The sequence below is a fragment of the Cydia fagiglandana genome, chromosome 24, assembly GCF_963556715.1.
Source record: "Cydia fagiglandana chromosome 24, ilCydFagi1.1, whole genome shotgun sequence".
NCBI lineage: Eukaryota > Metazoa > Arthropoda > Insecta > Lepidoptera > Tortricidae > Cydia > Cydia fagiglandana.
The window spans coordinates 9,141,998-9,169,986 of NC_085955.1; the positions used below are offsets into that span (position 1 = coordinate 9,141,998).

At 38.8% G+C, this 27,989-nt stretch overlaps 2 protein-coding genes across 3 annotated transcripts in view; both read right to left on the reverse strand.

Moving 5' to 3' along the window:
* Positions 1-27,989, reverse strand: part of LOC134676429 (zinc finger protein 722-like) — a 144,036-nt gene that overhangs the window by 16,464 nt on the left and 99,583 nt on the right. The gene's annotated exons all lie outside the window — the stretch shown is intronic.
* Positions 69-27,913, reverse strand: LOC134676426 (uncharacterized). Of its 2 annotated transcripts, none has more exons than XM_063534818.1 (5): positions 27,515-27,913; positions 3,692-3,781; positions 1,304-1,386; positions 572-699; positions 69-230 (listed from the first exon to the last, which is right to left on the reverse strand). In XM_063534818.1, the coding sequence occupies exons 1-5, from the start codon at positions 27,638-27,640 to the stop codon at positions 88-90; spliced, it is 570 nt and encodes a 189-aa protein (XP_063390888.1). In that variant the 5' UTR covers positions 27,641-27,913; the 3' UTR covers positions 69-87. The 2 variants fall into 2 exon arrangements, with proteins under 2 accessions (XP_063390888.1, XP_063390889.1); XM_063534819.1 differs by having other exon boundaries at positions 1,304-1,374; positions 27,515-27,911.

Here is a 27,989-nt window from a genome sequence, read left to right on the forward strand (position 1 = left end):
CCGTCTGGATATCCCTTTAGTCGCTGCAACTATCATCTGCAAAGATGCTGTGGCCAATGATGAATTATTTAAAGTAAAAGCTAGTATCTACGCGGAGATTTTAGCAGCCGCGGCGGCAGCTAACGCGGCAGCCTTCTTCTTAACGGCCAGCGCGGTCCGCTGCTTCGCTTGAATCTTAGCTTTCTGGCTCTTGGAGAGCTTGCGTTTCTTGTTCGCTTCGTTTGTGGCTGCTGTGGACAAAGTTTTATTTGTCAGTTTCTAAACAAAATTTTCATAAGTAGGTGGATGTCGGTAGCTCAGTTTTATCAGGCTCTTGCCCATTGTGTACAGGGGCCTTATGCCCCCATTCGCACGGCAGCTTTTCCAACGCGCGTTAAAAAAGCGCTAGAATCTGCTCGCACTTCAAATTCGATTAAACGACCAAGGCTTAAAGTCGAAAATCCAACAACGCTTGATAAAAAGCGCCACCGCTGTCGTGTGAATACATACATGGCTATCCATTTGTGTCATTCAAACGCTTTTTTAACGCGCGTTGAAAAAGCTGCCGTGCGAATGAGGCCTATGACTTTACCTTGGCTAAGCGCGTGTCTGTTGGCGGCGGTGCGAGCAAGCTCGCCGAACGTGTTGGCGAGCGCGACGCCGAGCCGCGAGCAGTCGCCGCGGCCGGCCGAGTGCGCTCGGAGCGCTAGGGCTGCTAATCTGTTGAAGAGATAAGAGATGTTAATAGGAGAACTTAGTTGTTTTTTTATTTTTAATTGACACTATTTGCTTAATATGTTGATCCATCCCGACCTCAAAAGGAAAAAAACGGAACCCTTATAGCAGCGGTCGGCAACCTGGGGCTCGCGGGCCGCATGCGGCTCGTGAACCTGTCACTTGCGGCCCGAGAGCCGCCTTGGCTATTTTGTATGTAATAGTGACAATGTCTCATAAAGTCATTTAAATATTAACAAAGAACGGCCCGCGTCACCTCCGTTAACTACTATGTGGCCCTTGGCTGCTAAAAGATTGCCGACCGCTGCCTTACAGGATCACTCACCGTGCGTCTGTCTGTCTGTCTGTCCGACCAATCCCTCCCCCTCCCCCTTTATCTCTGGATCTATAATTTTACACGTAAGACTGTAACGGATTGGTACCCAAGAGGCTGTACACGGAGCCAGAGGAGACCCGAACTGGAGAAGATGGCCCACGACAGACCTCAATGGAAAGAGCTAGAGGAGGCCTTTGCCAAGCGGCACATGAGCTTAGAGATATACTCTAACTCAGAACAAAGGGGCTACATAGATAGGTAGATAGAACGTACCTCCCAGCGAGGTCTTGCTGCTCCGTGTCGAGGTCGCAGCTGACACTGGTGGCGTTCTTCGGCTTCGGCATCTGCGAAAGATACTACATTACGCAAGGTTATTTAGCTCTACTGAAGAATAGAAAGAGTTATGATAGAGTGCGATAGGGTGATTCCAGTCTAGTTAGATTTTGTTTTATTTTTGGTTAGCTAAAGGTCAGACAAGGGAAAGTAGTGCAAAATATTGCAGAGGCAAATATGACAGCTGAAGTACCTAGATGGCGCTGTTCGGGCAAAACATTTTTAATCAGTTATTAGAACACCTAAGCACGTCTTTTTTTGGTTTGTGTGCGTTATATAGGTATTGTACTAAATGCCGCAGGCTAATTTAGGTTTAGACTTATGATCATTTGTTTAATCTCTGTTTTAATAAATATCCAGCATTACTAAAATCTACCTAGATTTATAAAAGTTGTGTAACTATTGGTTGCACGGTCTGTAAAGCCCATAAACTGAACAATAGGGAATATACCCCGGCTACACACGTAACGATAAATCGTAGCGATAAAACTGTGCAGTCCGAACTGCGCAGTTTTATCTGCCAGGTGTATGACACATCGTTGTCGATTATTGTAACGATTTGTCATACACACGGCAGAAAAAACTGCGCAGTTCGGACTGCACAGTTTTATCGCTACGATTTATCGTTACGTGTGTAGCCGGACTCTGTGTAGAGGGCCCGTGGTCACATGGCCTACCGTGAAACACGACAGTCGAAAGTTCGGTTTCTGCCTCTCTATCACTCTTGCTTATTCGATCGATAGAGAGGCAGATTTCGATTTTCGCGTATCGCGGTAGGCCACCTGTAAACAAACTGCCTTGATGCATCAATGTCATAGTAAAAAATTGTCAAAAAAGTGTTTACTTAAGGCCTAGTATGTATGTTACTCTAGTTAGTGTTAGTGTGTTAGTTACTCTATGTTTGCAAAAACAAATTAGTGCTGCACTCTGGCGGCAGAACATTGCAGTAATACTCCCTATTGACAGCTACTTTAACTCTGGTCGAAATAAACTAGAAACGGCCATTATAAAGCCGTAAATGCGGACATTTGAAAACACTTCAGAACGACCGCTGACCATTAAACACGCCATTAAAGTTATTTCCAGAAGTCATGGTTTCTTTGAAATATACCTAAATGTAGTATTTGAAAGTTACTACAGGGGCCCACTGATTAACAGTCCGCCGCCGGACGGTATTTACAAGTCGAACGATATCCACGACGACGGATCAGACCAAGCGTCAAAATTATCTACACCAGTGGTCGACAAACTTTCTTCATGACTTTCATGAGGGGACGAAACTAAGGAAATTCAGAAATTCGCCTAGTTTCAGAGTTAGATCATCATCTTCCTCGCGTAGTCCCGGCATTTTGCCACGGCTCATGGGAGCCTGGGGTCCGATTGGCCCCAAGATTGATCCCAAGAATTGGCGTAGGCACTAGTCTTTACGAAAGCGACTGCCATCTGACCTTCCAACCCAGAGGGTAAACTAGGCCTTATTGGGATTAGTCCGGTTTCCTCACGATGTTTTCCTTCACCGAAAAGCGACTGGTAAATATCAAATGATATTTCGTACATAAGTTCCGAAAAACTCATTGTAGGTACGAGCCGGGGTTTGAACCCGCGACCTCCGGATTGAAAGTCGCACGCTCTTACCGCTAGGCCACCAGCGCTCTGTTAGTTAGGTATGTAGTTAAAAAAAAACAACAAAGCTAAACGCCTTTTTGATGGCGATGTTGCTACTATGGGACGTAGTCTATCCTTATTGATACCTAGATGTCAAAAAGTGACAAGTAACACTTTGCAAAAACTAGGTTTTACAAAAAATCCATTTTAAGTGACAAGTTTACTAATAACATTTACTTATTATGTACAAATACGTTCAAAAAATTGAAAATCCAAACCAAAAAAAATTTGTTTTGGCGAAATTGACCTAAACTCATATTACATTTCTTCCTTCTTTTGACCTCAGAAATGCGTTGTTAAAATATCTCGCATTCCTCGAGAGCACCCTGTATAGGCTCGTTGTTTTATCCACTACTCTAATTGGTACCTACTGACACTGACTGAACTTAGAACTTATCACACAGCGATAAGGTCTATATTAAGCCATAGACCGAGTTTAGAGCAATTATTTCATGCAACCGATGATGCCAAAAATGCGGGGGTGAGCGGGACGAGGTGAGCGAAGTCCCGTGCCGTGATTGGTCCGTTCAAAGACACGGACGTCACACAGACACTTTCGACTCGAACATGAAGTAAAATTACCGTATGCGTGGCAGAGGGGGTAGCGCGACTATGCTAAGTCTGGAGGATGTTTTGTCTGTATATTAAGCTATGTGAACATACCTTGTAGCCGCTCGGACACATCCCGAAGAGGTACTTCTCCAGCGTCTGTTTTAGTTCGTCTGCGAACATCAGCGGGGCGCCGGTGTTGGCCTGAAAAGAAAACAAATTAATACCTAAAGCTGTTAATAAACGCTGTTTGGGTAGACACTAAACAAGGGGTGCGAAACTCCTGAGATCGGACAAACTCGGCTCCACTCGGCTCAGCATTGCTCCGAGCAATAATTAGGGTTGGCAACTTGGCACCACTTGACTTCCTTTTGCGTGCACTACCACAGATAAGTTAATCACTTGAATTTTGACAATCCTAAATAGCCGAAAGGGATAGTGCCATATATTAGAAAGGGATAGGAAGATTCGACCCTGAACCGCTGTCAAACTTCGGTTTTGTAGGAAGTTTCCTTTCTGTACGGTAGTACTATTATTCATTCTGTGACTAAGCCCAGCATGTTTTGCTTTTGAAAATTAAACACTAGCTCGGTTTCCCATCCTCAATTCTTAATCTCCGAAACTACTTACTGAGTCTAAAATTTTGAAAAAAATACACAAAATAGTTCTTTAACTTCTTTACCAATAGATGACAGGAAAACCTAAATTAGAAATGTGCAGTCAAGCGTGAGTGGGACTTAATGTACGGAATCCGTGGAATACGAGTTGCCGTAATGTCAGTAATTTTATTTGATAACAAAAGTCACTAAACGTAAACACTATATGTATAGTTCATGTTTACAAAACAAAACCTAGAAACAGAAATAGTAAGACAAAATAAATCTAGACAGAATCAATTTTATATAATTACGATCAAAAATAAACATCTTTATTTCTCTTGGGAGAGTAATCAATAACATCGTCTAGATCCGAGGTGCTTAGGGGCAATTACGAAGTAGATTTAATTAAACTTTTATGATTTATTAAACTGCAAAACGTAATTCAAGACCAAAAAAGGAAGAAATGTTGCCTCTTTTTCTACTAGCGCGTCTTGTATTTATGTAAAAATAAGTAACTAAAAGTACTTTTTTAAATTGCAGGAGTAAAATTACTAATAAATGAATTATCTTAGCGTGATTATTTATCAAAATTAATTTACTATTTTACAAACAAATTATTGCAGTGGCAACATTGTCTTACTTTTTTTGGCCTTGAATTACGAGGTGTAGCCGTGTAGGTATATATTTTATTTGTTTACCTCGACATTTCGTCTGCATTGAGCGTATTAACAGTCACAAAACTGGTCTATGAAAATCAGTGTTGTGAATAACGCTTATTTTTAGGCTTAAACTCGAGCCCTCAAGACTCGTAAGTCTTGAAGACTCGATTTTATTTGAGAATTGTATTTATTTATATTACGCGTATGGATGTAAGAAATCGTCTTTGCCGCCTTTGAGGCGTTAAGCCTCGAGAGTCTTAAAGGTTCGAGTCTTTAAAAAGCGAAATGATACACACAATATAGTTCTTTACCAATAGATGACAGGAAAACCTATTAGAAATGTGCAGTCAAGCGTGAGTGGGACTTAATGTACGGAACCCTTGGAATGCGAGTTACCGTAATGTCAGTAACTTTATTTGATAACTAAAGTCACTAAACGTAAACACTATGTAGTTTATGTTTACAAAACAAAACCTAGAAACAGAAATAGTAAGACAAAATAAATCTAGACAGCATCAATTTTATATAATTACTATGAAAAATAAACATTTTTATTTCTCTTGGGAAAGTAAACATATATAACATCGTCTACATTCGAGGTGCTTTGGGGAAATTACGAAGTAGATTTAATTAAACTTTTACGATTTATTAAACTGCAAAACGTAATTCAAGACCAAAAAAGGAAGAAATGTTGCCACTTTTTTTACTAGCGCGTCTTGTATTTATGTAAAAATAAGTAACTAAAAGTACTTTTTTCAATTGTAGGAGTAGGAGTAAAATTACTAATAAATGAATTATCTTAGCGTGATTATTTATCAAAATTAATTTACTATTTTACAAACAAATTATTGCAGTGGCAACATTGTCTTACTTTTTTTGGCCTTGAATTACGTTTTGCAGTATAGTCATGTGTAGGTGTAGCCGTGTAGATATATTTTTATTTGTTTACCTCGACATTTCGTCTGCATTGAGCGTATTAACAGTCACAAAACTGGACTATGAAAATCAGTGTTGTGAATAACGCTTATTTTTAGGCTTAAACTTGAGCCCTCAAGACTCGTAAGTCTTGAAGACTCGACTTTATTTGAGACTTTTTTATCGTCTTTGCCGCCTATGAGTCTTAAGCCCCCTCCAGACTATGCGCGTGAATCGCGGGCGAAGCCGCGAACGTGAGTGTGGAGTCGATTTCGCTGTCTGCGAAAATCGACGCCACACTCACGTTCGCGGCTTCGCGCCGCGATTCGCGCACGAGTGTGGAGGAGGCTTTAAGTGAAAACAATCTAGTAGTAAATTTAGAAAAAATCTAAATGCATGCAATTTCACCTCCAAAAGTCAAGGTCCTCGGATGTTGTGGTCAAATATAAAGATCAACATATAGAATACGTAAATGAATTTAAATTTCTTGGCATTCAAATAGACAGTAGTAGTGTAGTCATTCAAAAAATCATTGGAACATAAATAAATAAATGCATGCTTTCTTTTCTACTAACAATAGTATATATAGTAACAGCACCAGTCATGGGACATTTAAGGGGGAATTTGGAGTATTTATGATATTTCCCGTATACATGTAAATGGTCTACCGCTTAGCGTGTTAAAAGATGAAAGTCCTATCCGTCTTTCATGTTTTAGGCGTGTTGTATCAAAGATACAGCAATTAGTTTCCACATATTTAACAAATTAAAACTATGCTTTTTTTCTCCAGTCATGGACACCAAATCTCCAGTAATGGGCCCCCGGTAATGGACGTGGATCCAGTAATGGGCCCCCTATAATGAACATTGCTCTATCAGTATTAAATATCGAAATGGGTAATAAGTTACGGCAAAAAAAACAATTTTTGGTATAAGCTTTTATCGCTGAATGTATTTTTCTTTCCACAGCCAATTATTATTGTATTAGATCCATCGAGACAATTCTAATATACCCAAACACAATTAGTTAGGGTTTATTGCAATAAAGTTCCCATGGCCACCTCCTGTCTCCATCATCAGATTAGGTCCATGTTATCATAATATTGCATTATCATCTGATTTGCATACTTAATTACGTACTTACACAAAATTCAACTGAATCGGAAATCGAAAAGTGGCTCAAATTCAGCTACCAACATTGAACCCACACTAACTAACAGGGCAAGTTAAATAAAAGTTTGGAAAAACGATATTAATTTATCCGAAGTCCGAGAATACCTCCTGATTGACATATTTCGTAACTACATTTTACTTCTGTATTGTTTAAACATGAAATTATGGCATGGCAAGCATCATTCTGTCAATTGTCCCATCATAGGAGTTACGCAGTTTTACAGCTCCTATAATGGGATTGGGCCAAATACCACTATTTTTTTAGATCTGTGGAGTCACAACATAGTGTGTTACCTTATCTCATGGTAAATGCAATTAACAAAACACATTCTAGTTTTCATCAAGTATTAATTTATTGAAATTTAATAAATTAACTCACCTCTCTTAGCGAAGTTGTTAAGAATTCGTAGTGGTATTTTTTTTCAGTGACACGACAACTTTTGGGTTGACGCCAATTTCTTAAAAAGCAACCAAATTTAATGAAACTTCAAACTGAAACAGCTCTAGTACTCTTATTTATGATAATATACAGCCAGTGTTTATAAACTACTTTTAGGTACTTATTTTAGAGGAATTATGTTTTTTTATCCCATTACTGGTTCCACGTCCATTATAGGGTTATACTACTACTATAGGGGTATACTCCAGTTTGGCGCATTTATTGTATATATGTAACGTTGCAATTGTTTATATGAATAAATACATTAATTAATAATAGGTCTTTCAGTTCCCATAAAAGTTGTATTCGGGGTGCAGTCAGTCTGTACCGGCCCTAAGGATTATCGGAATCACCCCAAGCCCCCTAAGACGCGCAAATAGCCCTCAAAATCTCAATTTTGGATTGCTGAATCATTGCAATCTGTAATCCGCGCTAAAAAAACAGCAACATGTTTTAATTCAACGCAGACGCGTTAGACATAAATATTAATAATGTGCCTGGCTCGACGCCAGCTCGTGAAATTATCGAGAGGGTTGAGATACGAGCCAATATGTTCGGATACTGGAAAGTTGTTTGGAAACATTTTCATTATGACATTTATGACCTTAACCTCTTTTATATCGATCCTGAGCGGCTACAGCGAAAACCGAAATTCGCAAATTGCGGGGATCTTTCTCTTATACTCTAACGAAGACGTAATTATAGTGACAGAGAAAAGCCCCGCAATTTGCGAACTTCGATTTTCACGGTTATAGCCCTGGCTTCCGTTGGCTCGTTGGGTGGACGACATTCGGAAGATTGTGGGTCACTTCTGGATGAGATGGTGTACAAGTGGCGTACTAGAAGAGAGGCCTATGCTCAGCAGTGGGCGATAAAAGGCTGATATGATGATGATGATATATTAATCGATCAGGGAACACAGATGACGGTAGCAAAAATAAATTTTGAGAAATCAAATCGTGCGATTGAATGGTATGTTGACAACGCGACAACATCCGCGAAAAAAAACGTCGATTTTTTTTGTCTGTGTTTCTATCGCTCTAATAAAGAAGACATATAAGGAAATTTCAATTTTTGTTTATCGCGGTATGCACTCTGATTATGGGTAGTAATGTAATTAATCAATCACGTTTTCGTTGACTGCAGAGCTTACGCCGTTCGTCGATTACGCTACTCATTCTTCTGAATATCTTGTCCTGTTGCTTTACCATGGTGTGGTAAAATAAAAGGTACCTAGAGTCCGTCTAACAAATAATCTATCTCTACAGCGACTTTGACATCGAATTTAAACTGTCGTGAGATTCGTGTCTTTTTTTCACTCACGCGACATGTTTCGCGATGTTTTGTTTAAGCTTACATGACGTGCGAGTGACTAAAAATACGCGATTAAACCGTACAATTTATTATCTTAATGACTTTGACGTGGCATAATTGCCGTATTTTCTACATATTTTTAATAGAATTTTTGTCATTGCAAATCTAAAATTGCTGAACCGATTTAGACGAAATGTGGTCTAGACAGTGGCGGATTTGCCCCAAGTAGGCCCGGGCCTAGGGCAGCAAGATATTAGGGGCGGCAAATTGTGACCAAAAATTCGCCAATGATAACAAGAAATAATTCAATATGATGGGTGCTGAGAAAGGGGCTGTTACAGGGGCGCCACTAGGTCTAGAGTTTGAGGTCCGATGGAAGGACATAGACCAAAGTTTCATCAATCATCATCATTCTATGCAGATGAAGTTGCGAGCAGAAAATAGTTCTAAGCGACGGCCGGTCTGGCCTAGTGGGTAATGATATGCCTATCATCCTATGAAGCCGACAGGCCCGGGTTCGATCCCGGTAAGGGCATTTATTTGTGTGATGATACAGATATTTGTTCATGGTTGTTTTCAAAGAATTTATATATTATATAATATTATAGCGGGCGTGGGTATAGTAATAGTCGGCACTGAAGTTAAAAGCAGTTTATTAAACGGATTACGATACAACACAGTCCACTACACATTAAAATACTAAAACTGTTACAATTGAACAAAGCTATGATCGTTCGTAGGGTCGGATACGCGCATACGTTTTTACACAAAGGCGTCGGCTACCGAACTAACTCGCGCGCAGCGCCCTCAGCGATCACGCCATACAACATGGCGGCACACACGCCCATCATAAGTTGACCCGCGGCTTAATCTGTTAAGAAGCGAGCCGGGGGTCGACCGCGATTGGTTCTCTCGGGAAGACGCTCACAAGGCGTGATATCCCTTTCTAACGCACGCGTGGGCGTGCTGTCCCTGTCACACGCTATAATATATCGTTGTCTAAGTACCCACAACACAAGCCTTCATGAGCTTACCATGGGGATTAGTCAATTCGTGTATTTTTTACATGTCTTTATAATATTAATTTCATAATTTAGTAAATAAATAAATTAAGAATTGTTGAGAAATGATGTCCCATAGTTTTTAATTCGCTGAAATAAGAGCTATGGGACATATTTTTGAGCATGAGCATGATGAGTGCAAATGGGACTGGGCCGGTCACGTCTAGCGCATGCATCCGGAGAGGTGGGCTAGCTTAGCCACCAAGTGGATACCGGTAGAGGGACGTGGCCGCGGTAGGCCCAAACGGAGATGTCGAGATGACCTGGACAGCTTCCTGAACAACTGGCCGGAGGAAATCGAGTGTCGTGGAAATTAAGGGCCGGGAGAGTCCTATGCCCAGCAGGACACTCAAATAGGCTACGAAAAAAACATGAGTGTACCTATATTTTTACACTTGATTGTACCTACGTGCTACGTGTGGCCAATTTGACCACTAAAGCAAGGCGCGAACGAAATACTTATGTCTTAATCCAATCGCAAACATGAATGGATAGTATGGATACTGTTGAATGCAGAAATTAACTCCACACCTGCGCGAGGCGATTAATTCTCGAATATCGCTGGAGCTGCCAAAAACAACACTCCGACACAGAGTCCAAAGATACACAGAGGTAGCAGAGCGGCTACCGCGAAAACCGAAATTCGCAAATTGCGGGGATCTTTCTCTTTTACTCCAACGAAGGCGTAATTAGAGTGACAGAGAAAAATCCCCGCAATTTGCGAACTTCGATTTTCGGGGTTATAGCCCTGAGCCGTCTTAAACTATGTCGGGGCCCTTGGGCACATAAGAATTTGGGGCCCTTATGGAAAGTAAAGAAAGCGAATTAAACTACCTAACATTTTTCTACTATGAGCTTCTATTTATTATTGGTAATCAATAGTTATTTGTTTTACAAGGGGGCAAAGATGTTGTTTAACTGCTCGTGCTAACAGAGGCGTAGCTAGAGGATATGGCGCCCGGGGCAGGCACCAAATTTGCGCCCCCCCCCTCCCCTCAAACGAAATGAACTAACGAAAGAGTTACTTTTTTACTTATTACTTACAGTTTACTTTTAATTGAGACAAAAAAGTGTTTTTAGTACATCGGTGGCTAACAAGCTTACGACCCACCTGATGGTCAGCGGTCACATGCGCGTTGCCGACCATTTTAAAACTTATACACTTATTTTTTGGAGATCTCCTTAGACTTAAAGGTTCAATATCGCTTGTGAGTTTGGGATCGTAGACTATTCACAGGTACATTTGGACTGATTTGAAGGGTCCAAGGTGGCATCCAGATGCTCCTGCCCAAAGGTGACAGCAGTACTCAATAAATGGGATCTGTCAACCCCAGAGTAAAGTATCGCCTCCCTTTATTGAGCACACCGAGTTTTTTTTTGGATACGAGCGCAGCCTACCCAGCAAGGTGGCTACGAAATTATTGGACGTCACTGATGGAGATCTCAACACCGAGGCTCCCAATACTCCCTGAGATGGGAAGGCTTGTGCCTTGAAAAATGAGGTTTTCTTAGCCCTAAACGCGCAAAATTGAGTCTTGGTGGGATTGAATTGGACTAGTTTGTCCCGATCCCACATCGAAACCTGACACAGGTTTTTCACGACATTCTAGTATCACAGAACGAGCGATGTTATCACGGCATGTCTTATACAGGGTGGTCCAAACCTTGACGTCCATAATTTTTTTAAATTTCTCACGCTGTGGGCTATCAGAATATGTACGTTAGCCGACGTTTCGTAGTTTTCGAATTATGATTTTTATTACTTTTAACGTTTGTTAAGAAATTCTGGGGTGATGATTTAATTTAAAAAAAAACTATTGAACTTTATTGTTTCTTTTTGTAACATAATCCTTGACCAACGGCGCAGTTGCTAAAACAACAGCATCCTCACTTGGCTGAGTTGAGCTGAGTTCAAGCTTAGATGTTGCCCTTACCTAAATAAATAAAAAATAAATAATGATAAAATAAAATACAAGCAATTTCAAGGACTTTTTGTTATTTTAGAAACTGCTAGACCCTAAGTTTTTTTAAAAGGTCAAAAAAGTGATACTTAATAGTCCTAATTTTTCAGAGTCGCCGGTCAAAGGAACTGAGGTGGAAAGCTTCCAAATTAGTAATTCATTAAAAAAGTCCTCTTTTGTTATTTCTACTATTATTTTATGGTGTCACTTCCCCATCGCTATTTCATGTTATATGTGCAAATACCACGAACATGTATTAGAAGACATAAAAGCAAAGCAAAGCTTCACCCCGGAATTTCTTAACAAAAGTTAAAAGTTAAACTCGTAAACTACGAAAAATCGGCTAATCATGGGGTATATATATTATGATAACCCACGACGACGATACTAAAAAAAATTTTTGGACGTCAAGGTTTGGACCATCCTGTATACAGGTTGGCTAAAAAATAACTGCATTTTCCTTGCCAGGGAGATTTTGGGATTACACCTACTGAGCAAGTCGCGAAAAAAAAATTTGGCTGTGTCCTACATTTTGGCTGGTCCATTTTCTATGGGAGGTATTTTGCCCATTTTGGCGCCCCCCCCCTTGGACGGCGCCCGGGGCACGTGCCCCCTCCAACCCCCCCCTAGTTACGCCTCTGCGTGCTAATATTGATACCCGAGCAAGCAAAAGATTCCAAAATTGAACCACGAGCGTAGTGAGTGGTTCGAAAAATGGAATCTTGAGCGTTGCGAGGGTTTCAAAGCACGAGGGTTAAACAAAATTTGCCCCCGAGTGAAACACAACATTTTTCACCTCACCAACCTGAAGCAACTATTAAATGTAAAATATCAAACAAAATCAAACCAAATCAAATCCAAATGAATGTTATTAAATATCTATCATCCAAAATCATCATTTAAAAGTCATTTCTACCAGCAAACATAAGAAACCAACTCAAAATTTGCATTTGATTACTTTGTCTCACATGTGAATAAAATGCAACTTTGCTATCAGTTTTTGAACTGCAAAGTAAGCCTTTCCGAGCTGGTGTGATGAAAATATACTTTACTGTCTGTCCTTCGGGGGCCCCCTGAGGATGGGGCCCTGGGCACGGGCCCCGTGTGCCCTTATAGTAAATACGGTACTGGGTAGGATAGCTCAACATTAAGCTTATTCTAACAGACCGGTACCGGAATTTCAATATTTCAATATTGCTTCTCTTCAATTCGGGTACCTATTAAAACATCGTTAAACCGGTTTACCGGGTTTCCGTAAATTCTGTATTCAAATTTATGCCCTAATTCGAGCAGTTATTTGCTATACCTCGAGTTGTAAATGTGTGCGTATCGTGCGTAAATACGGCGTAAGATTTCATGAAGTCCATTTTGACTTATTAGCGCTACTTGCACCATCCCAATCCCACTAACCCGCGGTTAACCGGTTAAACCTTTAACCTGGTGTCAAATTGTACTGGTAACCATGGTAACTCCAGGTTTATCCGGTTAACCTGAGTTAGTGGGGTGCAAATCGCGCTCAGCGATTTTATTTTAACTCTGTCTATCTTTCAACTCTGTGATCTCTGGGTTCCGTGACGTCAGTAGGTAATGGCTTGATCCTTGTACTGATAATAATAATCGTACATTTTGAACAGCTCATTTAAGTCTAGTACTTATGGGACAACAGATGTCAACGATTTTTCTAAATATTCGCACCAATACGTCCCCTTGGCTCTTATATAATAATAATAAATAATTTCAGCCTATATACGTCCCACTGTTGGGCACAGGCCTCTCATGCGCGAGAGGGCTTGGGATAGTCCCCAAGCAAGCCCAATGCGGATTGGGGACTTCACATACACTTTTGAATTTCTTCACAGATGTATACAGGCCGCGTAGCCAAATTACATTCGCTCCGTGTCGATTCGATCTCTACGTTCGCGAGCGACTGGTCGATAATGTTTATAATAACCTAGCCAAGAGGCAATCTTTTTAGTTAACGCTCAAGCTACGCGCCAAGTCGGTAAAAATTAATTTTTGTCTGTGGTTCTCGTTCAAAACCGTCAAGAAACGTCATCTGTCAGCTGTCAAGAGTGTCAAGTGAACAGCGAATCTAATTTTGGAGAAAATAATTGTTTTATCGGTAAGCAAATTAAATATTTTGGTATTTGTCTAACTTAGTTAATCACAATTTCGTGATAAAATAACTCTATATAGTGTAATATTTGAAAAGTGTGTTGTTAATTGCATATAATTTTGACCTAAAGTTTAACAATTTCAGACAGCCGTCGTCCCCGCAGCCCCAACCAAGGCGGCGGCGCAGCCAGAGCGGGCAAGAGCGGGCTCCGCGGGCTCTTCTTCCACGCTGAGAAGTCCTCGCCAAGTTGGCAGTACAGTACAGTCAAAGCTGCCGCTGCAATCTTCATGACAGTTACCAGTGCTAAGGACATGCACTGCTGGCTTACTTGACCAGAAGAGACAATACTTTAAGCGTTAGTAATGATTCAAACCGTGAAGTGAAATTGTGGACAGGTTTGCCCGAATCAGTGTAACCTCAGTGAAATCATTTACTTCATAGACTTCAAACATTTTCGAAATTAACAAAAGTCAAGCGGACATTGAATAGATGTTATGCATTAGATAAGATAAAAGCTGCCTGTGAAACCAAAACTAATAAATCATATTGTTACTTAATATTATTGTTTTATTACCTACTGTCTTTGCTTTTTGTTCATATTTAACCTTTTGTATGCTCCTGTCAAAAATTTGTAATTTATATATCAATCATAATTAAATAAAATAAAATAAATAACTTACACATACTTATATAGACAAATACATACTTGTATACATAGAGTCATGGGTGTTTACCCATGACTCAGGAACAAATATTAGTGTTCATCACACAAATAAATGCCCTTACTGGGATTCGAACCCAGGACCATCGGCTTAGCAGGCAGGGTCAATACCCACTATGCCAGACCGGTCGTTTTTTAAAGACAACTTTTAAAAATTAATGCATTTTTTTAAAGTTGAATATAGGTAAGTATATACATGGGAGCAGATCTGCTCCTAAGCATACCAAAAGTTAAGGTGGTAACCACCATAAATAAATGAAACAATGATTGGGTTAAAAAGTTAATTTATTTTATTGAAAATCTGTTAATGAAAGATGCAGCAGGTATTTTTTGCCGGCAGCATGAAATCAGTAGCCAAGCATTCTTGTTTGTACATATATTATGTACAGTGTTTTAAAACAGTAAAACAACACTCAATATATTTTTGTGGTTGTACATGTGACATAGTTTCTTCCCTTGACCCTGGCTTTGGAGCACCACAAAGTATTGGTTCATATGCCAAGGCTGCAATGAATATCCAAGTCACCTGAAACAAAATGAATGCTTAGTTTTTCAACAAACTTTGTAACATTTGGTTATAATACTTATTCTCTACCAGTCACATGACAAAAAAAACTAAATGTTTTGTGTAAGTATATGTTAAGATTATTTTTATATAGTGTGTAGGTACAGTCAGCTGCAGAGAAAAGGTACCACTGCTACATAGAAGTTTGTATGCAGGGGTGGTACCTTTTCTCTTCAGCTGACTGTACCTGTGCCTGCCAAAAGAAGTCATATACAATATGTTTCATAATATGAAAAAGTTTCAATACTATGGTTGATAATTGATATGTATGACAACAGCCCGTCTGGCCTAGTTGGTAGTGACTATAGTGACCCTGCCGGTTAAGCTGATAATCCTGAGTTTGAATCCCCGGTAAGGAAATTTGTGTAATGAGCACAGATATTTTGTACCTGAGTCATGGGTGTTGTCTATGTATTTAAGTATAGTTTGACAAAGGACTGTCTCATTTCAAACAAAGACGGAGAGAATCATACTAGCTTTGTCATATACTAGTACTAGCACCCAAAAGATAACTATGAGTATAGTTTTCCTGGTTCTTACTGACTGACAAATTGGTTTGACCATCTATATATAGTTATCTAAGTACCCTAAGTACCCACAACACAAGTCTTCTTGAGCTTACTGTACAGTCCGACAAGAAATTGTAGAAATTAAAAAGTAGCAACACTGTAGTCTCGTCCCTTTCAAATCAATTTAAGAAAATGGGATGACACTACAATATTGCTAGTTGTTAGTGACCTTGCCTATGAAGGTGATGGTTTTGCGTCCTGGGAAGGGCATTTATTTGTGTGAAGAACATTTGTTCCCGAGTCTTTATCTATATTTGTAAAGCCTTTACCTATATACCTTTGCCTTTACACATTCAATTCACTTTCCTATTGAAAAACAAGTGCTTGCCATTGTGCATATGGGTACCAAATTTAATCTACACCGTTCATCGGTTTATATTTGATGACGTAACAGGAACACATTTGTTATTTTAGCATTAATAACATATTTTATATACTTTTTAGTAGGTATAGTAGGAATAAGTTATTGACTCACTCTTACCTTTGTAGGGACGTTGTTACGTGTTGCATTTGTGGGTGCATAATCCATTTTTCCATGACACTGTCACTATAGATAGGTAGATATTCAGCGCCTCGGTCACATTGGATTCTTTGGGTGAAATGCTGCGTACGGCCCACAATCCTTTGATCGTAGCAGTCCTTTCCTAAGCAGTTTCAATAGAGGCGATTTTTCAGACGGCGCCTGCGTCTAAGCGACACTTCCGCGTTGTTCGCCGCCCACAATGATGTTGAAGTATGCTTTTTACTACAAATTCTAATTTACAAACACTATTATTCGGTATTTTCTTGTGCTTCGATAAGTTATCTGCAAGGGGATAGCTCGCGCTACGTAGCTACACCTAGGAGGCGATAACGATTTGATTTCGCTTGTCAAAAGTGTCACTTGGCTAGGCAATGTATGACAGATGGCGAATCCCGGTAACGAAAGTTTTGCGTTTCGTTACAACATTGCAACTTGGCTAACATTTTTGTATTCGTTAATATTTTTCGACAGACTCATCTACGGTACCTGTCATTCCCATACATTTTTTATCGATTCGTTAGCGATATCTTTTTTCGAAATGTGTTTTGGCTAGGCCCCGTACTCGTACAATACAATTTACATATTAAGTTAATTTTCGTAACACAAATGAATCAATTAAGTTAAGACTAATCACAGCTTTTTAACTGCGTTTAATTGCATACAATTTTTTTGCAATTCATTAAAATAATACATTGTAAATTTTTTCTGAAGTTTACTACTGTTATTTACAAAACGAAATGTCGTCATACAAGAAAAAGCCCATTGGCCACTATTTTAGTTTTACGCACGTAAAAATACTTACGATATATTGCGGTGACAAAACGAGAGGCGATGACAATTTCATATCGTGAGGGTGTTAGAAAATTGAATCTTGTATGTACACCCTTATAATACCAACCAATGAATGTACGCATGTGTGAATGACACCTTATGTTCTTTAGTCTATGTTGCTACTCTATTTGCTCCCTCTCTTTTTGGTTTCGGCTGCGTTGATGGTCGGACGCGTAAGCTTTAGCTCCCATAAATTGTATTAACATATATTATTTACTAGATAATAAAGTTCATGTGCATTGTGCGAACAGTGAGTATTCTTTCTCCACCGCCCTGCTGCTGCGGAACCTCGTATCCGCGTAATAGGTTATGGGCCCAGTCACGATTGATATATATTCACTGTTCGCCATCACGCCATCCACACGTGGGTCATCATCCTATGATCGCCGGTAAGCGCATTCATCATGGCCGAGGTGAATCAAAACCAACCTCTCAGCTACTCTAACCATTCGATCGAAAAGCTACGTGGCTCGGAAAACTACCAGACATGGAAGTACCAGATCAGGATGCTGCTGACCCTGGACGGTTTGTGGGAGACTGTGGAAGGGACGGACGTTGACCCTTCGCACGTCAAACGAGCATTGGCTCGCATCGGCCTCAGCGTTTCGACCGCGTGCCTACAACACATCAGAAAGGCGACGACCGCTAAAGAAGCGTGGGATAACCTAAAAACTGTTTTTGAAAACAAAGGTTTGTACAGGCGCGTGCTGCTATTGCGGCAGCTGCATCGTATAGAGTACAAGCAATATAACTGCATGTCCCGTTACCTGGAAGCGGTGATGTCGCTCGTTCATCAATTGGCGGATATTGACAAGAACATAGAAGATAAAGAAGTGGTGGAACTTCTCCTTAGCGGACTGCCAGACGAATACGACGCGCTGGTAAGCAACCTCGAGACTGCAAATATCGCCGACACCAACCTCACCGCTGATATGGTGAGATCTCGCCTTCTTCAAGAAGAATCGAGGAAAATGGAAGGATCTTCCTGTGTAGATGAAGCCGCCCTGTTCTCCAAGGCAAGAAACACAGTACCCAGACAACAAAAACAGGTTACTTGTCACTACTGCGGAAAATCAGGCCATATAAAAAGCAAGTGCTTCAAATATAGGAAGGACAAGGTGAAGAATCGGTCGCTTCTGGCTACCGAGTCATCGAAAGCCTTTTTTGTGAAGAAGTCATCCTTTTACCTGGACTCTGGATGCTCCAATCATCTTTGCAACGACAAGACAATCCTGAAGGACTACAAGGAGCTGCCGGGCGAAGGAAGTAAAGTGACTTTGGCCAACGATGACTCTATATCGGCTGAAGGCGTCGGGGAACTGCCAGTGGGAGGCGTCATCGATAAACTTAATAAGGTATTATATGTTCCAAACTTGACCGCTAATTTATTATCTGTTAGTAAATTGTGTGATGTAGGCTATACTGTAGTTTTTACCAAAGAGAAATGTAATATATACAATAGTTGTAAAATTCATGGCAACCCTATTACCTCAGCATTTAATAGGAATGGTTTATATGAATGGGATGGGTGTAGTCAAGGAAAAGGGACTTCGCAAGAAGTGCACTCTTCCATGTTTTTGCATAATAGGCAAGATACACAGAGTGCTAATGTAGCTGTTTCTTCTCTGCCGGTTCAACTTCTGCATTCCCGTTTAGGTCACCTCAGCTTTAAAAGCATGTGTACTCTAAGGGATGATCCTGCAACTGGTATACAATTTCAGGAAACTTCTGGTGCGAAGTGTGAGACCTGTCTGCTTGGGAAGCAAGTTGCCTTGCCGTATCCCGTGGGCGAGGCTACACGTGCACACGTACCTTTGCAACTAGTGCATAGCGATGTAGCAGGTCCTTTTCAAGAAGACAGCATTGGAGGTGCGAGGTTCATGGTTACCATGACTGATGACTACACCAGGAAGTCACACATCTTCCTCATGCGTCATAAATCCGAGGTAATTAAACATTTTATTACTTACAAGAATTTAGTAGAAAAACAATTAGGATTGCCAATTAAAACTCTTCGGACAGATTTTGGGTCTGAATATTGTAACAAAAGTTTTGCTGATTTTCTTAGAAGAGAAGGTATTGTTCATCAGAAGAGTGTTCCTTACTGCCATCAGCAGTGTGGTGTTGCTGAAAGACTGAATAGGACTCTTCTTGACAAGGCTAGATGTATGCTATATGAAGCTGGTCTCAGCAAGTGTTTTTGGGGTGAAGCAGTTATGACTGCTGCATACTTAAAGAATAGGAGTCCAACAAGTGCATTGTCGGGACGTACCCCTGAAGAGCTCTGGACAGGTTCTACACCAGACCTCAGGCATCTTCACGTCTTTGGCTGCATTGCCTATTCCTTAATACCTAAAGAAAATCGTCGCAAACTTGATCCTAGAAGCAAACCTTATATTTTTGTTGGTTACAGTGAAACGACAAAAGGCTATAGGCTTTTGGATCCGTTGAACCCTAAGAAAGTGATCTTGTCTCGAAATGTTGTGTTTTTAGAAGATAAATTTTACAACAATTTAGATAAATTAAGTTTTAACCAATCTGACAATGAGAATATATTTTATGAATTTGAATTTATTTCTAATGATAATGATAAATCTAGTCATAATAATATTGGAATTCCTAATAAAAATAATGAGAATCTAAATAAGAATAATGTAATTGAAATCCCTAGTCAATGTAATGAAAATCTAGTCTCTAGTGAAACTGATGTGGATTCAATGTCTATTCAAAGTGAGCAAATTCCAATCTGCAACCCAGGAAGTGAAAAACAAATGTGTACTCAAAAACCTAATGATTCTTCCATGGTGTTTTCAGATTCTGAGGAATTCTGTACCGGAAGCGAGAATGAGGAGCCAGGCTGCTCTACTTCGGGCTCAGGTGACTCGTCGAGCGAGTCTGTAGTGCTGTCGCCGCGACCGTCACATTCAGGGGAAGCCCTGCCCCCAGCTGATGCGCCGGCTATACATTCCTCGCGTCCCGTACGTACTACAAGGTCACAAAAACCCAAAAGGTATGCTGATTACACGTCAGACTACTCCATGGTAGCGCACGATGCTGCGTCTGTCCACAGTTTAGACATACCCTTATCGTATAAGGATGCTGTCACTGGTCCCCTTAGTGCAGAATGGTCTGCTGCAATGAAATGTGAGTTTGACTCTCTTATAGCTAATAAAGTTTGGAGATTAGTTGATAGGCCACATAATACGAACGTAATAAAGTCTAAATGGGTATATAAAATCAAAACAGATGCATCGGGTAACTTTGATAAATTTAAAGCGCGTCTTGTTGCCATGGGTTATACACAAGTCCCTGGTGTGGACTATAAAGACACATTTTCACCAGTTGTAAGACATAGTACAATGAGAATATTGTTTGCTTTAGCTTGTGAGTATGATTTAAGCATAGATCACATTGATGTGACCACAGCTTTTCTCAATGGAGACCTTGAGGAAACCATTTATATGGAGCTTCCACCAGGTTTTAATAATAACCATAAAAATAAAGTTTGTTTGTTACAAAAAGGGATCTATGGTCTTAAACAAGCTAGTAGAATTTGGAATAACAAAGTAAATAAATTACTGTGTGAAAATGGGTTTGTTCAAAGTAAACATGAACCTTGTATCTATATAAGTAAAGATAAAAATAGTTTAGTAGTAGTAGCGCTTTATGTAGACGACTTTTACATTTTCTCGAATAACGAATCCTGTAAAAATAATCTTTTTAATTTACTACAGAGTGAATTTCATTGTAAGAATTTAGGAAATTTAAAAAGTTGTCTGGGCATCAATGTTGTAAGGGAGGGAAATGTATTAAAGTTAGATCAAAGCGACTATATTATGAAAGTACTCAAGCGGTTTAATATGGAAAATTGTAAACCTGTCTCTACACCTATGTCTGTAGGTTGTAAATTTGAATCTGAAGGAGAAAATTTATGTGATGAAACTTATAATTACAGAGAACTTATTGGTTCCTTGATGTACTTAGCTGTTTGTACCAGGCCAGACATAGCATATGCTTGTAGCCATTTAAGTCAGTATAATTCAAAGTTTAATAAAAGTCATTGGCTTGCAGCAAAACGGATTTTAAGGTATTTAGCGGGAACAATTAACTATTCCTTATATTTCATAAAGAGTAGAGAATTGAATTTAATTGCATATGCTGATGCCGACTGGGCTAATGATGTAGATAGACGCTCTTATACTGGTTTTGTAATAAAGTTAGGCTCGAATTGTATACATTGGGAATCACGCAAACAGCGTTGTGTAGCACTCAGTTCTACTGAAAGTGAATTTATTTCAATTAATGATGTATGTAAAGACCTATGTTTCATCAAAAATATTTTGTTTGAAATTTTACATGTGAAACCTAACATCACTGTGTTCAATGACAATCAGAGTGCGCACAAACTTTTACTTTGTAAAGAATATTCACATAAGCGTACCAAACACATAGATGTACGGTATCATCATATAAAAGATTTGGTACATAATAATGTGTTAACTGTAAAATACTTACCAACAGAAGTAATGATAGCCGATGTACTTACCAAACCGCTGAGTCTTTATAAACATTCCAAATTTATTCAAAGCATGAATATAGAGTTAAATGAGTAGGCATGTTTGCATTATGTGCGTGTAAAATCATTATATAATCGTTTATATTGTTTACAAATGTACATGTGCAATCGTAAAAATAGCATGCATTCTTTCTTCACTCAGTCCATGTTTGTGTCTCGTGAAAGCATGTTATTATACGAATGTGTATATGGATAGAGTTAGTCTCTACTTAGGGCAAGCATTATTGTAAATGTTAACTAATATAATTGATATTATATTAAGTTCAAGCCTTTGATCAGGGATGTGCCAATACACATTGACAACATATGTTAGTTTTGTATAGTGTTCTGTGTACTTATGTTGTGTTTAAGCATGAGACATTTGGTCTTATAAGTGTGAGGGGAAGTGTTAGAAAATTGAATCTTGTATGTACACCCTTATAATACCAACCAATGAATGTACGCATGTGTGAATGACACCTTATGTTCTTTAGTCTATGTTGCTACTCTATTTGCTCCCTCTCTTTTTGGTTTCGGCTGCGTTGATGGTCGGACGCGTAAGCTTTAGCTCCCATAAATTGTATTAACATATATTATTTACTAGATAATAAAGTTCATGTGCATTGTGCGAACAGTGAGTATTCTTTCTCCACCGCCCTGCTGCTGCGGAACCTCGTATCCGCGTAATAGAGGGGGCGTTCGAAAACTAGGTATAGGTACAGTCGCCACCAGATACATCGGAGCGGCCAAGGCGCTCATAAATATCTGAGCACGCCTCTATTGTCAAGGCGCTAGAGTGTGTGTTGAGATATTTTAGAGCACCTTGGCCGCTCCGATATATCTGATGGCGAACTGTACTAAGCAAAGAAGAAGACGATACTCGTATGTAGTACCATATTTTTTGTGACAATAAATATTGGTGGGAATGGGAAACTACAAAAGACAGGGTTGAGTGGATGAAGCGAGGGGAGGCCTTTGCCCAGCAAATAAAAAAATGTTTCTTAATTCTTATTCTGAGATAGTGACCTATGATATTCAATTTCAGTACAATGCAGTGGATAGGAACCCCCTTTAAGTCAATAAGGTCACTGAACTGCGTCTGATCCAAGAGTGATCGTGATCTTTAGGCTGATTCCGTTTTATGAAACTATTATGATTTTTCTCTCGTTTTGATACGATCTTGATGATAGCCTCGGCGATTGGTGCGCATCTCACGCAGACTTTCATTGCATATCGCATGCACACATCGACGTAAGAAATGTTCGAGGTACTATCAAAACCAAAACAAATGGTTGAAATAGAATGTGCCTCCCGTAGCCTTACCACAACTGGCTATACGCTCGTACTGACATATTAGTGCGAAAGAGATATATAGAAAGTAAATTACGTTCACGATAGCGTTTATATCAATGCCAAACTGATGGTAGCCGTACTGAGCAATGTAAAAAACTCTATGGTCAAACTGACATAATATGCGTGTACGAGCGAGATTCGACCGTGCGTGTAAGACCGAAATTCTCTTTCTCTTTTACTCCAATGGCGTAATTAGAGTGACAGAGAAAGATGCTCGCGACGTGCGAACTTCGTTATTCGCAGTTATAGCCCTCTGCCATCGAGCGATTTGCCAAATCTCTCGATATAAAAAATTAAACAAAAACGTATGAGCATGTCACCTTTCGCGCGACCTTAAATATATTTATTGTTGACGTAAACTGAAGTTAATGGCTTCATTCTAATTGTGGATTATTTATATTGCAATTAACTACTTGCGGCTCTATTTATTTAAAAATTACATTGGAACATTCCAATGCATTTTTAAAATAGGTATTCACATTATCTTGTTATTTTTACCCGGCTGCTTCAAATCCTGTGAAATTGACTTCATATTTTTCCCACGGCGAAAAATTCAGGAAAAATCTGATTCAAGGTTACAGAATATCAAGGTCTCGGCCCCCAATACCATTTTGTGGCATTTGGTGTCGAGACCCTGGGGCCGTGGGGTCCAAGCGCACATATTCTTTTCAAGGAACTGTACAAAAAGCTGGTCGATACCACCGGTGACCAGAGAGCTGGCAGCTTTCTCTCGCAGCGCATCACTATTGCGATTCAGTGAGGGAATGCTGCCAGCATCTTTGGCACAATGCCGCGGAGGCCTTTTTTGGATTTATTTTAATTTAGATTAGTTTCGTTTTTAATTTTAGATAGTAATGTAGTTTAAAATTTTGTTAAATTTTTTGCGTAATCTTTTGTATTTGTAAGAATCTTATGGAAATAAATAGCTTTATATAGATAGGAGAAAATTGAGTGTAAACTACCACAAATCGGCCACTCGACATTATTACCTTTTAATGCGTCATCATTTTCATCATTTATTCAGTTCATGTGTTGGTTAATAATAGATTGGGCAACAAACTACTAAAAGTGGCCCAAAAGTCGATATTATATTAGGTCAAGAGCAAGCGACGCAGTAATCATAAAGAGTTTACTTTTACTTCTGTAGAATAGGGACATTTTCTGACTAGTTTTATTAAATTTAAATATAGTAGTGTACCCTATGATGGGCGTGGAACCAGTAATGGGACAAAAAACCACAAATCCTGTAAAATAAGTGTCTAAAAGTAGTTTATAAACACTGCATGTATATTATCATAAATAAGAGTCCTAGAGCTGTTTCAGTTTGAATTTTTATTAAATTTGGTTGTTTTTTAAGAAATTGGCGTCAACCCAAAAGTTGTCGTGTCACTGAAAAAAAATACCACTACGAATTCTTAACAACTTCGCTAAGAGAGGTGAGTTAATTTATTAAATTTTAATTAATTAATACTTGATGAAAACTAAAATGTGTTTTGTTAATTGCATTTACCATGAGATAAGGTATACAACATACTATGTTGTGAGTCCACAGATGTAAAAAAATAGTGGTATTTGGCCCAATCCCATTATAGGAGCTGTAAAACTGCATACCTCCTATAATGGGAAATTTACATAATGATGCTTGCCATGCCATCATTTCATGTTTAAACAATACAGAAGTAAAATGTAGTTACGAAATATGTCAACCAGGAGGTATGCTCGGACTTCGGATAAATTAATATCGTTTTTTAGTGTGGGTCAAATCTTGGTAGCCGAGTTTGAGCCACTTTCCCGTTTTCCGATTGAGTTGAAATTTTGTATTCGTAATTAAATATGCAAATCGGATGATAATGCAATATTATGATAACATGGACCAGATCTGATGACCTATTTCAATATTTTATACTGATAGAGTAGTGTCCATTACTGGGGGGGCCATTACTGGAGCTTTGGTGTCCATGACTGGAGAAAAATAGCATAGTTTTAATTTGTTAAGTATGTGGAAACTCATTGCCATAAAAATGGTTTACAATGGTCTAGTAAGGAGTAAGCTAGAGACTTCGTCGATCATATGGAACCCCTACGAATCGACGTATGCTTTGCTGCTTGAGAAAGTTCAGAAAGCGTTTCTAAGGTTCCTTTATAAAAAAATATTCGGATTCTATCCGTACCTGTATCCGACAAAGTATCTTCTCGGCTCCCTCGGGTACAACTCCTTGGAGGTCAGACGGAATCACCAACTTTTAGTCACGGCATGCCGAGCCTTGCGTGGTGAGTCGGACTGTCCCGAAGTTGTCTCTGGTCTCGTGCGTCTGTTTGTTCCGGACGTCCCGAGGATGGCCCTCAGACCACGACAACGCGACCTATTGGCCGTGCCGCCGGCGCGCACCGTATCGCGCAGGAACTCGCCGCTGCCCCGCGCCCTCTCACTACTCAATGCGCTCCTGGCATCGACACCTGAGTGCGACCTATTTGCTTGGCGATGGACGGCAGTGTATAGAGAATGCTTGAGATTCTGTGAGGCGATGGATGCTAGGTGCTCAACTGTTCCAATATAATTTGTCAAATGTAATGTGCTATTATTGTTGTTGTTAAAATAATTGTTGCTTTTATAAGTACTTATTGTTATTGTTTTTAGTCTAAGTTTCGTGACGCATTGGTTTAACTGTAATGTCATGTAAACATTTTTATCAATAAAATAAAATAAAATAAATAAATTGCAGTATCTTTGATACAACACGCCTGAAACATGAAAGACGGGTAGGATTTTCATCTTTCAATACGCTAAGCGGTAGACCATTCACATGTATTAGGGAAATATCACAAATACTCCAAATTCCCTCTTAAATGTCCCATGACTGGTGCTGTTACTATATAGATCTGTTAAAATTATCTAATTAATCCGGAGTCTGCGCAAAAATATGGGTATTATTACATTACGTACTTTATCTTTCTTTGGTTTATTATTTTATTTTTAATGGAACAATCTAATAATACGAACCTGTTATCTAAATACATAATTCAGTCCTACGTCAAGAACATAAAATAATTCTAAATATTGGGATATTTCTAGGTTTTTAAAAAATACCGGTTCCGAGCCCTGTTCAAAGGTACCGTTTGATAGGGTTAATATCTACTTAAATTTAATAATGAAACGTTATACCTACAATACTATACCTATACAATACTATACTCTGTATCTTTAGGTATTTCAATAAAAGTAAAAAAATCTACCCTCAAATGGCTCCTTAACCCAGTTGAGGTTAGATGAAAACATTACATGATCAAATAATGTAGGTTAAAGTTAGGTCGTTCAGTGACAGATCCAGGCGGTTTTATATTTGGTTGGTTAACCAATAAATGTTATAACTACATGAAAATATACAATTGTTGTTTACTTTTATTTAAATAGGTACCTAAAATACCTGAGCAATTCTCAAAAAGTTTGTACATTTCGATCACATCTTAGATTTCTATAATAATTGGTATGCTGGTAAAGTACATGAAGCTGAACAACTTCCACCATATTTCCCAAAATGTCCCAGAAAGTTTGTATGAAACATTCCTTTTTTGTCACCAGATTTCCTTACACGTTAGGTAACAAAAAAAGGAGTGTTTCTTTGGAATTTTCTGGGACATTTTGGGAATTGGGTACTTTCCTATACTTAAAATAAATTATTTCACACCGTGCATCAAATAAAAGCACCAGATAATTATTAGAAAAACATAGATAACAGTTATTTTTAAATACAATTTATATTTAATAAATCGGATGGAAGTATAAAAAGTAGGAGAGTTGAATGTGACGTCACTACACTACACACGTTTTCATATAAATTCCATATTAGCAAATCGTTTTGACAGTTCTAAAAAAGAAACTGATTTGACTAGTAGGAAAGTAGCCAATTATAGTGGAAGTTGTTCAGCCTTATGTACTTTACCAGCATCCAGCCCAAGCCAAAAATTACACCTGATATTATTTAGCTCTACATCCAGCTAATTTCCGACCATCCCACGTTGGACAGTGTTATTTACGAGAATATTTATATAAATCCTCAAACGTTCCGTTTATTTACGTCCATGTCATAAACATCTTTGACACGCGTAATAAAAGCTTTTTTTGTTACGCAACTATAATGTGATAATATTGTGATTCATGATTTGCGTAGGAAGATTTTTTAATAAAAGGTGTCTAATTACAGATGGCACTGTTCTGATATTGTCTTTTATAACGCTCTCAACAGAGAAAAGAAATATTTTGCGAAAAAAAAAATACTTTAAAATAATATTACTGCATTATTTAACAAAATAATATAAATGTTATCAACGTTTTTTTTTAAATTAAAATCAGTAAAATGTGCACTATTAAGTCTTAAACCGTAAAATTTAAGTAATACTAAGTATAGTATGCATGCATTTAAAAAAAAATGTTTATTTAAAAAAAAATGTTAAAAACAATCAATATATTTTCCAAATTATAGATTCGAATGAAAATATTAGTAGGTATGAAAATTCTAAAATAAATAGTAATAAAAATTTAAAAAACCTTATGATAAAATAATTAATGAAAATGTCAAAAAATACCTTAAAGGTCTGTTTTGTCTCAATCCGCTCCGTCACTTCCGCCGAATCCTTCGCCACGACATCCGCACAAATAAATACCAATAAAATCAAAGGCGGCAATCTCAAGCCCATTTTAAACGCCATCATTATTCAAAATATCACCTTTAAATATAAATTTAAACAACACTATAATTTCAGTTGTTTGAAACAAAAAAGTATTTTACGAAAATGCGAAAGCGCGGCAAAATTGCGATTGCAGTGGCTGCCTCCAGCAGACTGGCTGGAGGTGCGTTCGGAAACCGATAGACTGCAAGACGCGGGTATTTTTAGACGCATCGATGGGGCGTGATGGCGTCAATAAACGTGAACTTTGATGTTAAACGTGTTATTTATGGCGGTCTGCTGAATAATATGACTAATGCTGACTCGAGGTGTTCCTTGGTTTCATGTTGCTTTGTTAAAATATAGAACAGTTGATACTGAAACGTATGAAATA

Excerpts from the sequence above, each read along its gene's own strand:
- LOC134676426 (XM_063534818.1), bottom strand. The coding sequence starts at position 27,640 with ATGATGGCGTTTAAAATGGGCTTGAGATTGCCGCCTTTGATTTTATTG. Across the intron at positions 3,782-27,514 it reads AGACAAAACAGACCTTTAAG|GCCAACACCGGCGCCCCGCT; the intron begins GTATTTTTTGAC and ends TTTTCTTTTCAG. Across the intron at positions 700-1,303 it reads CAGCAAGACCTCGCTGGGAG|ATTAGCAGCCCTAGCGCTCC; the intron begins GTACGTTCTATC and ends TCTCTTCAACAG.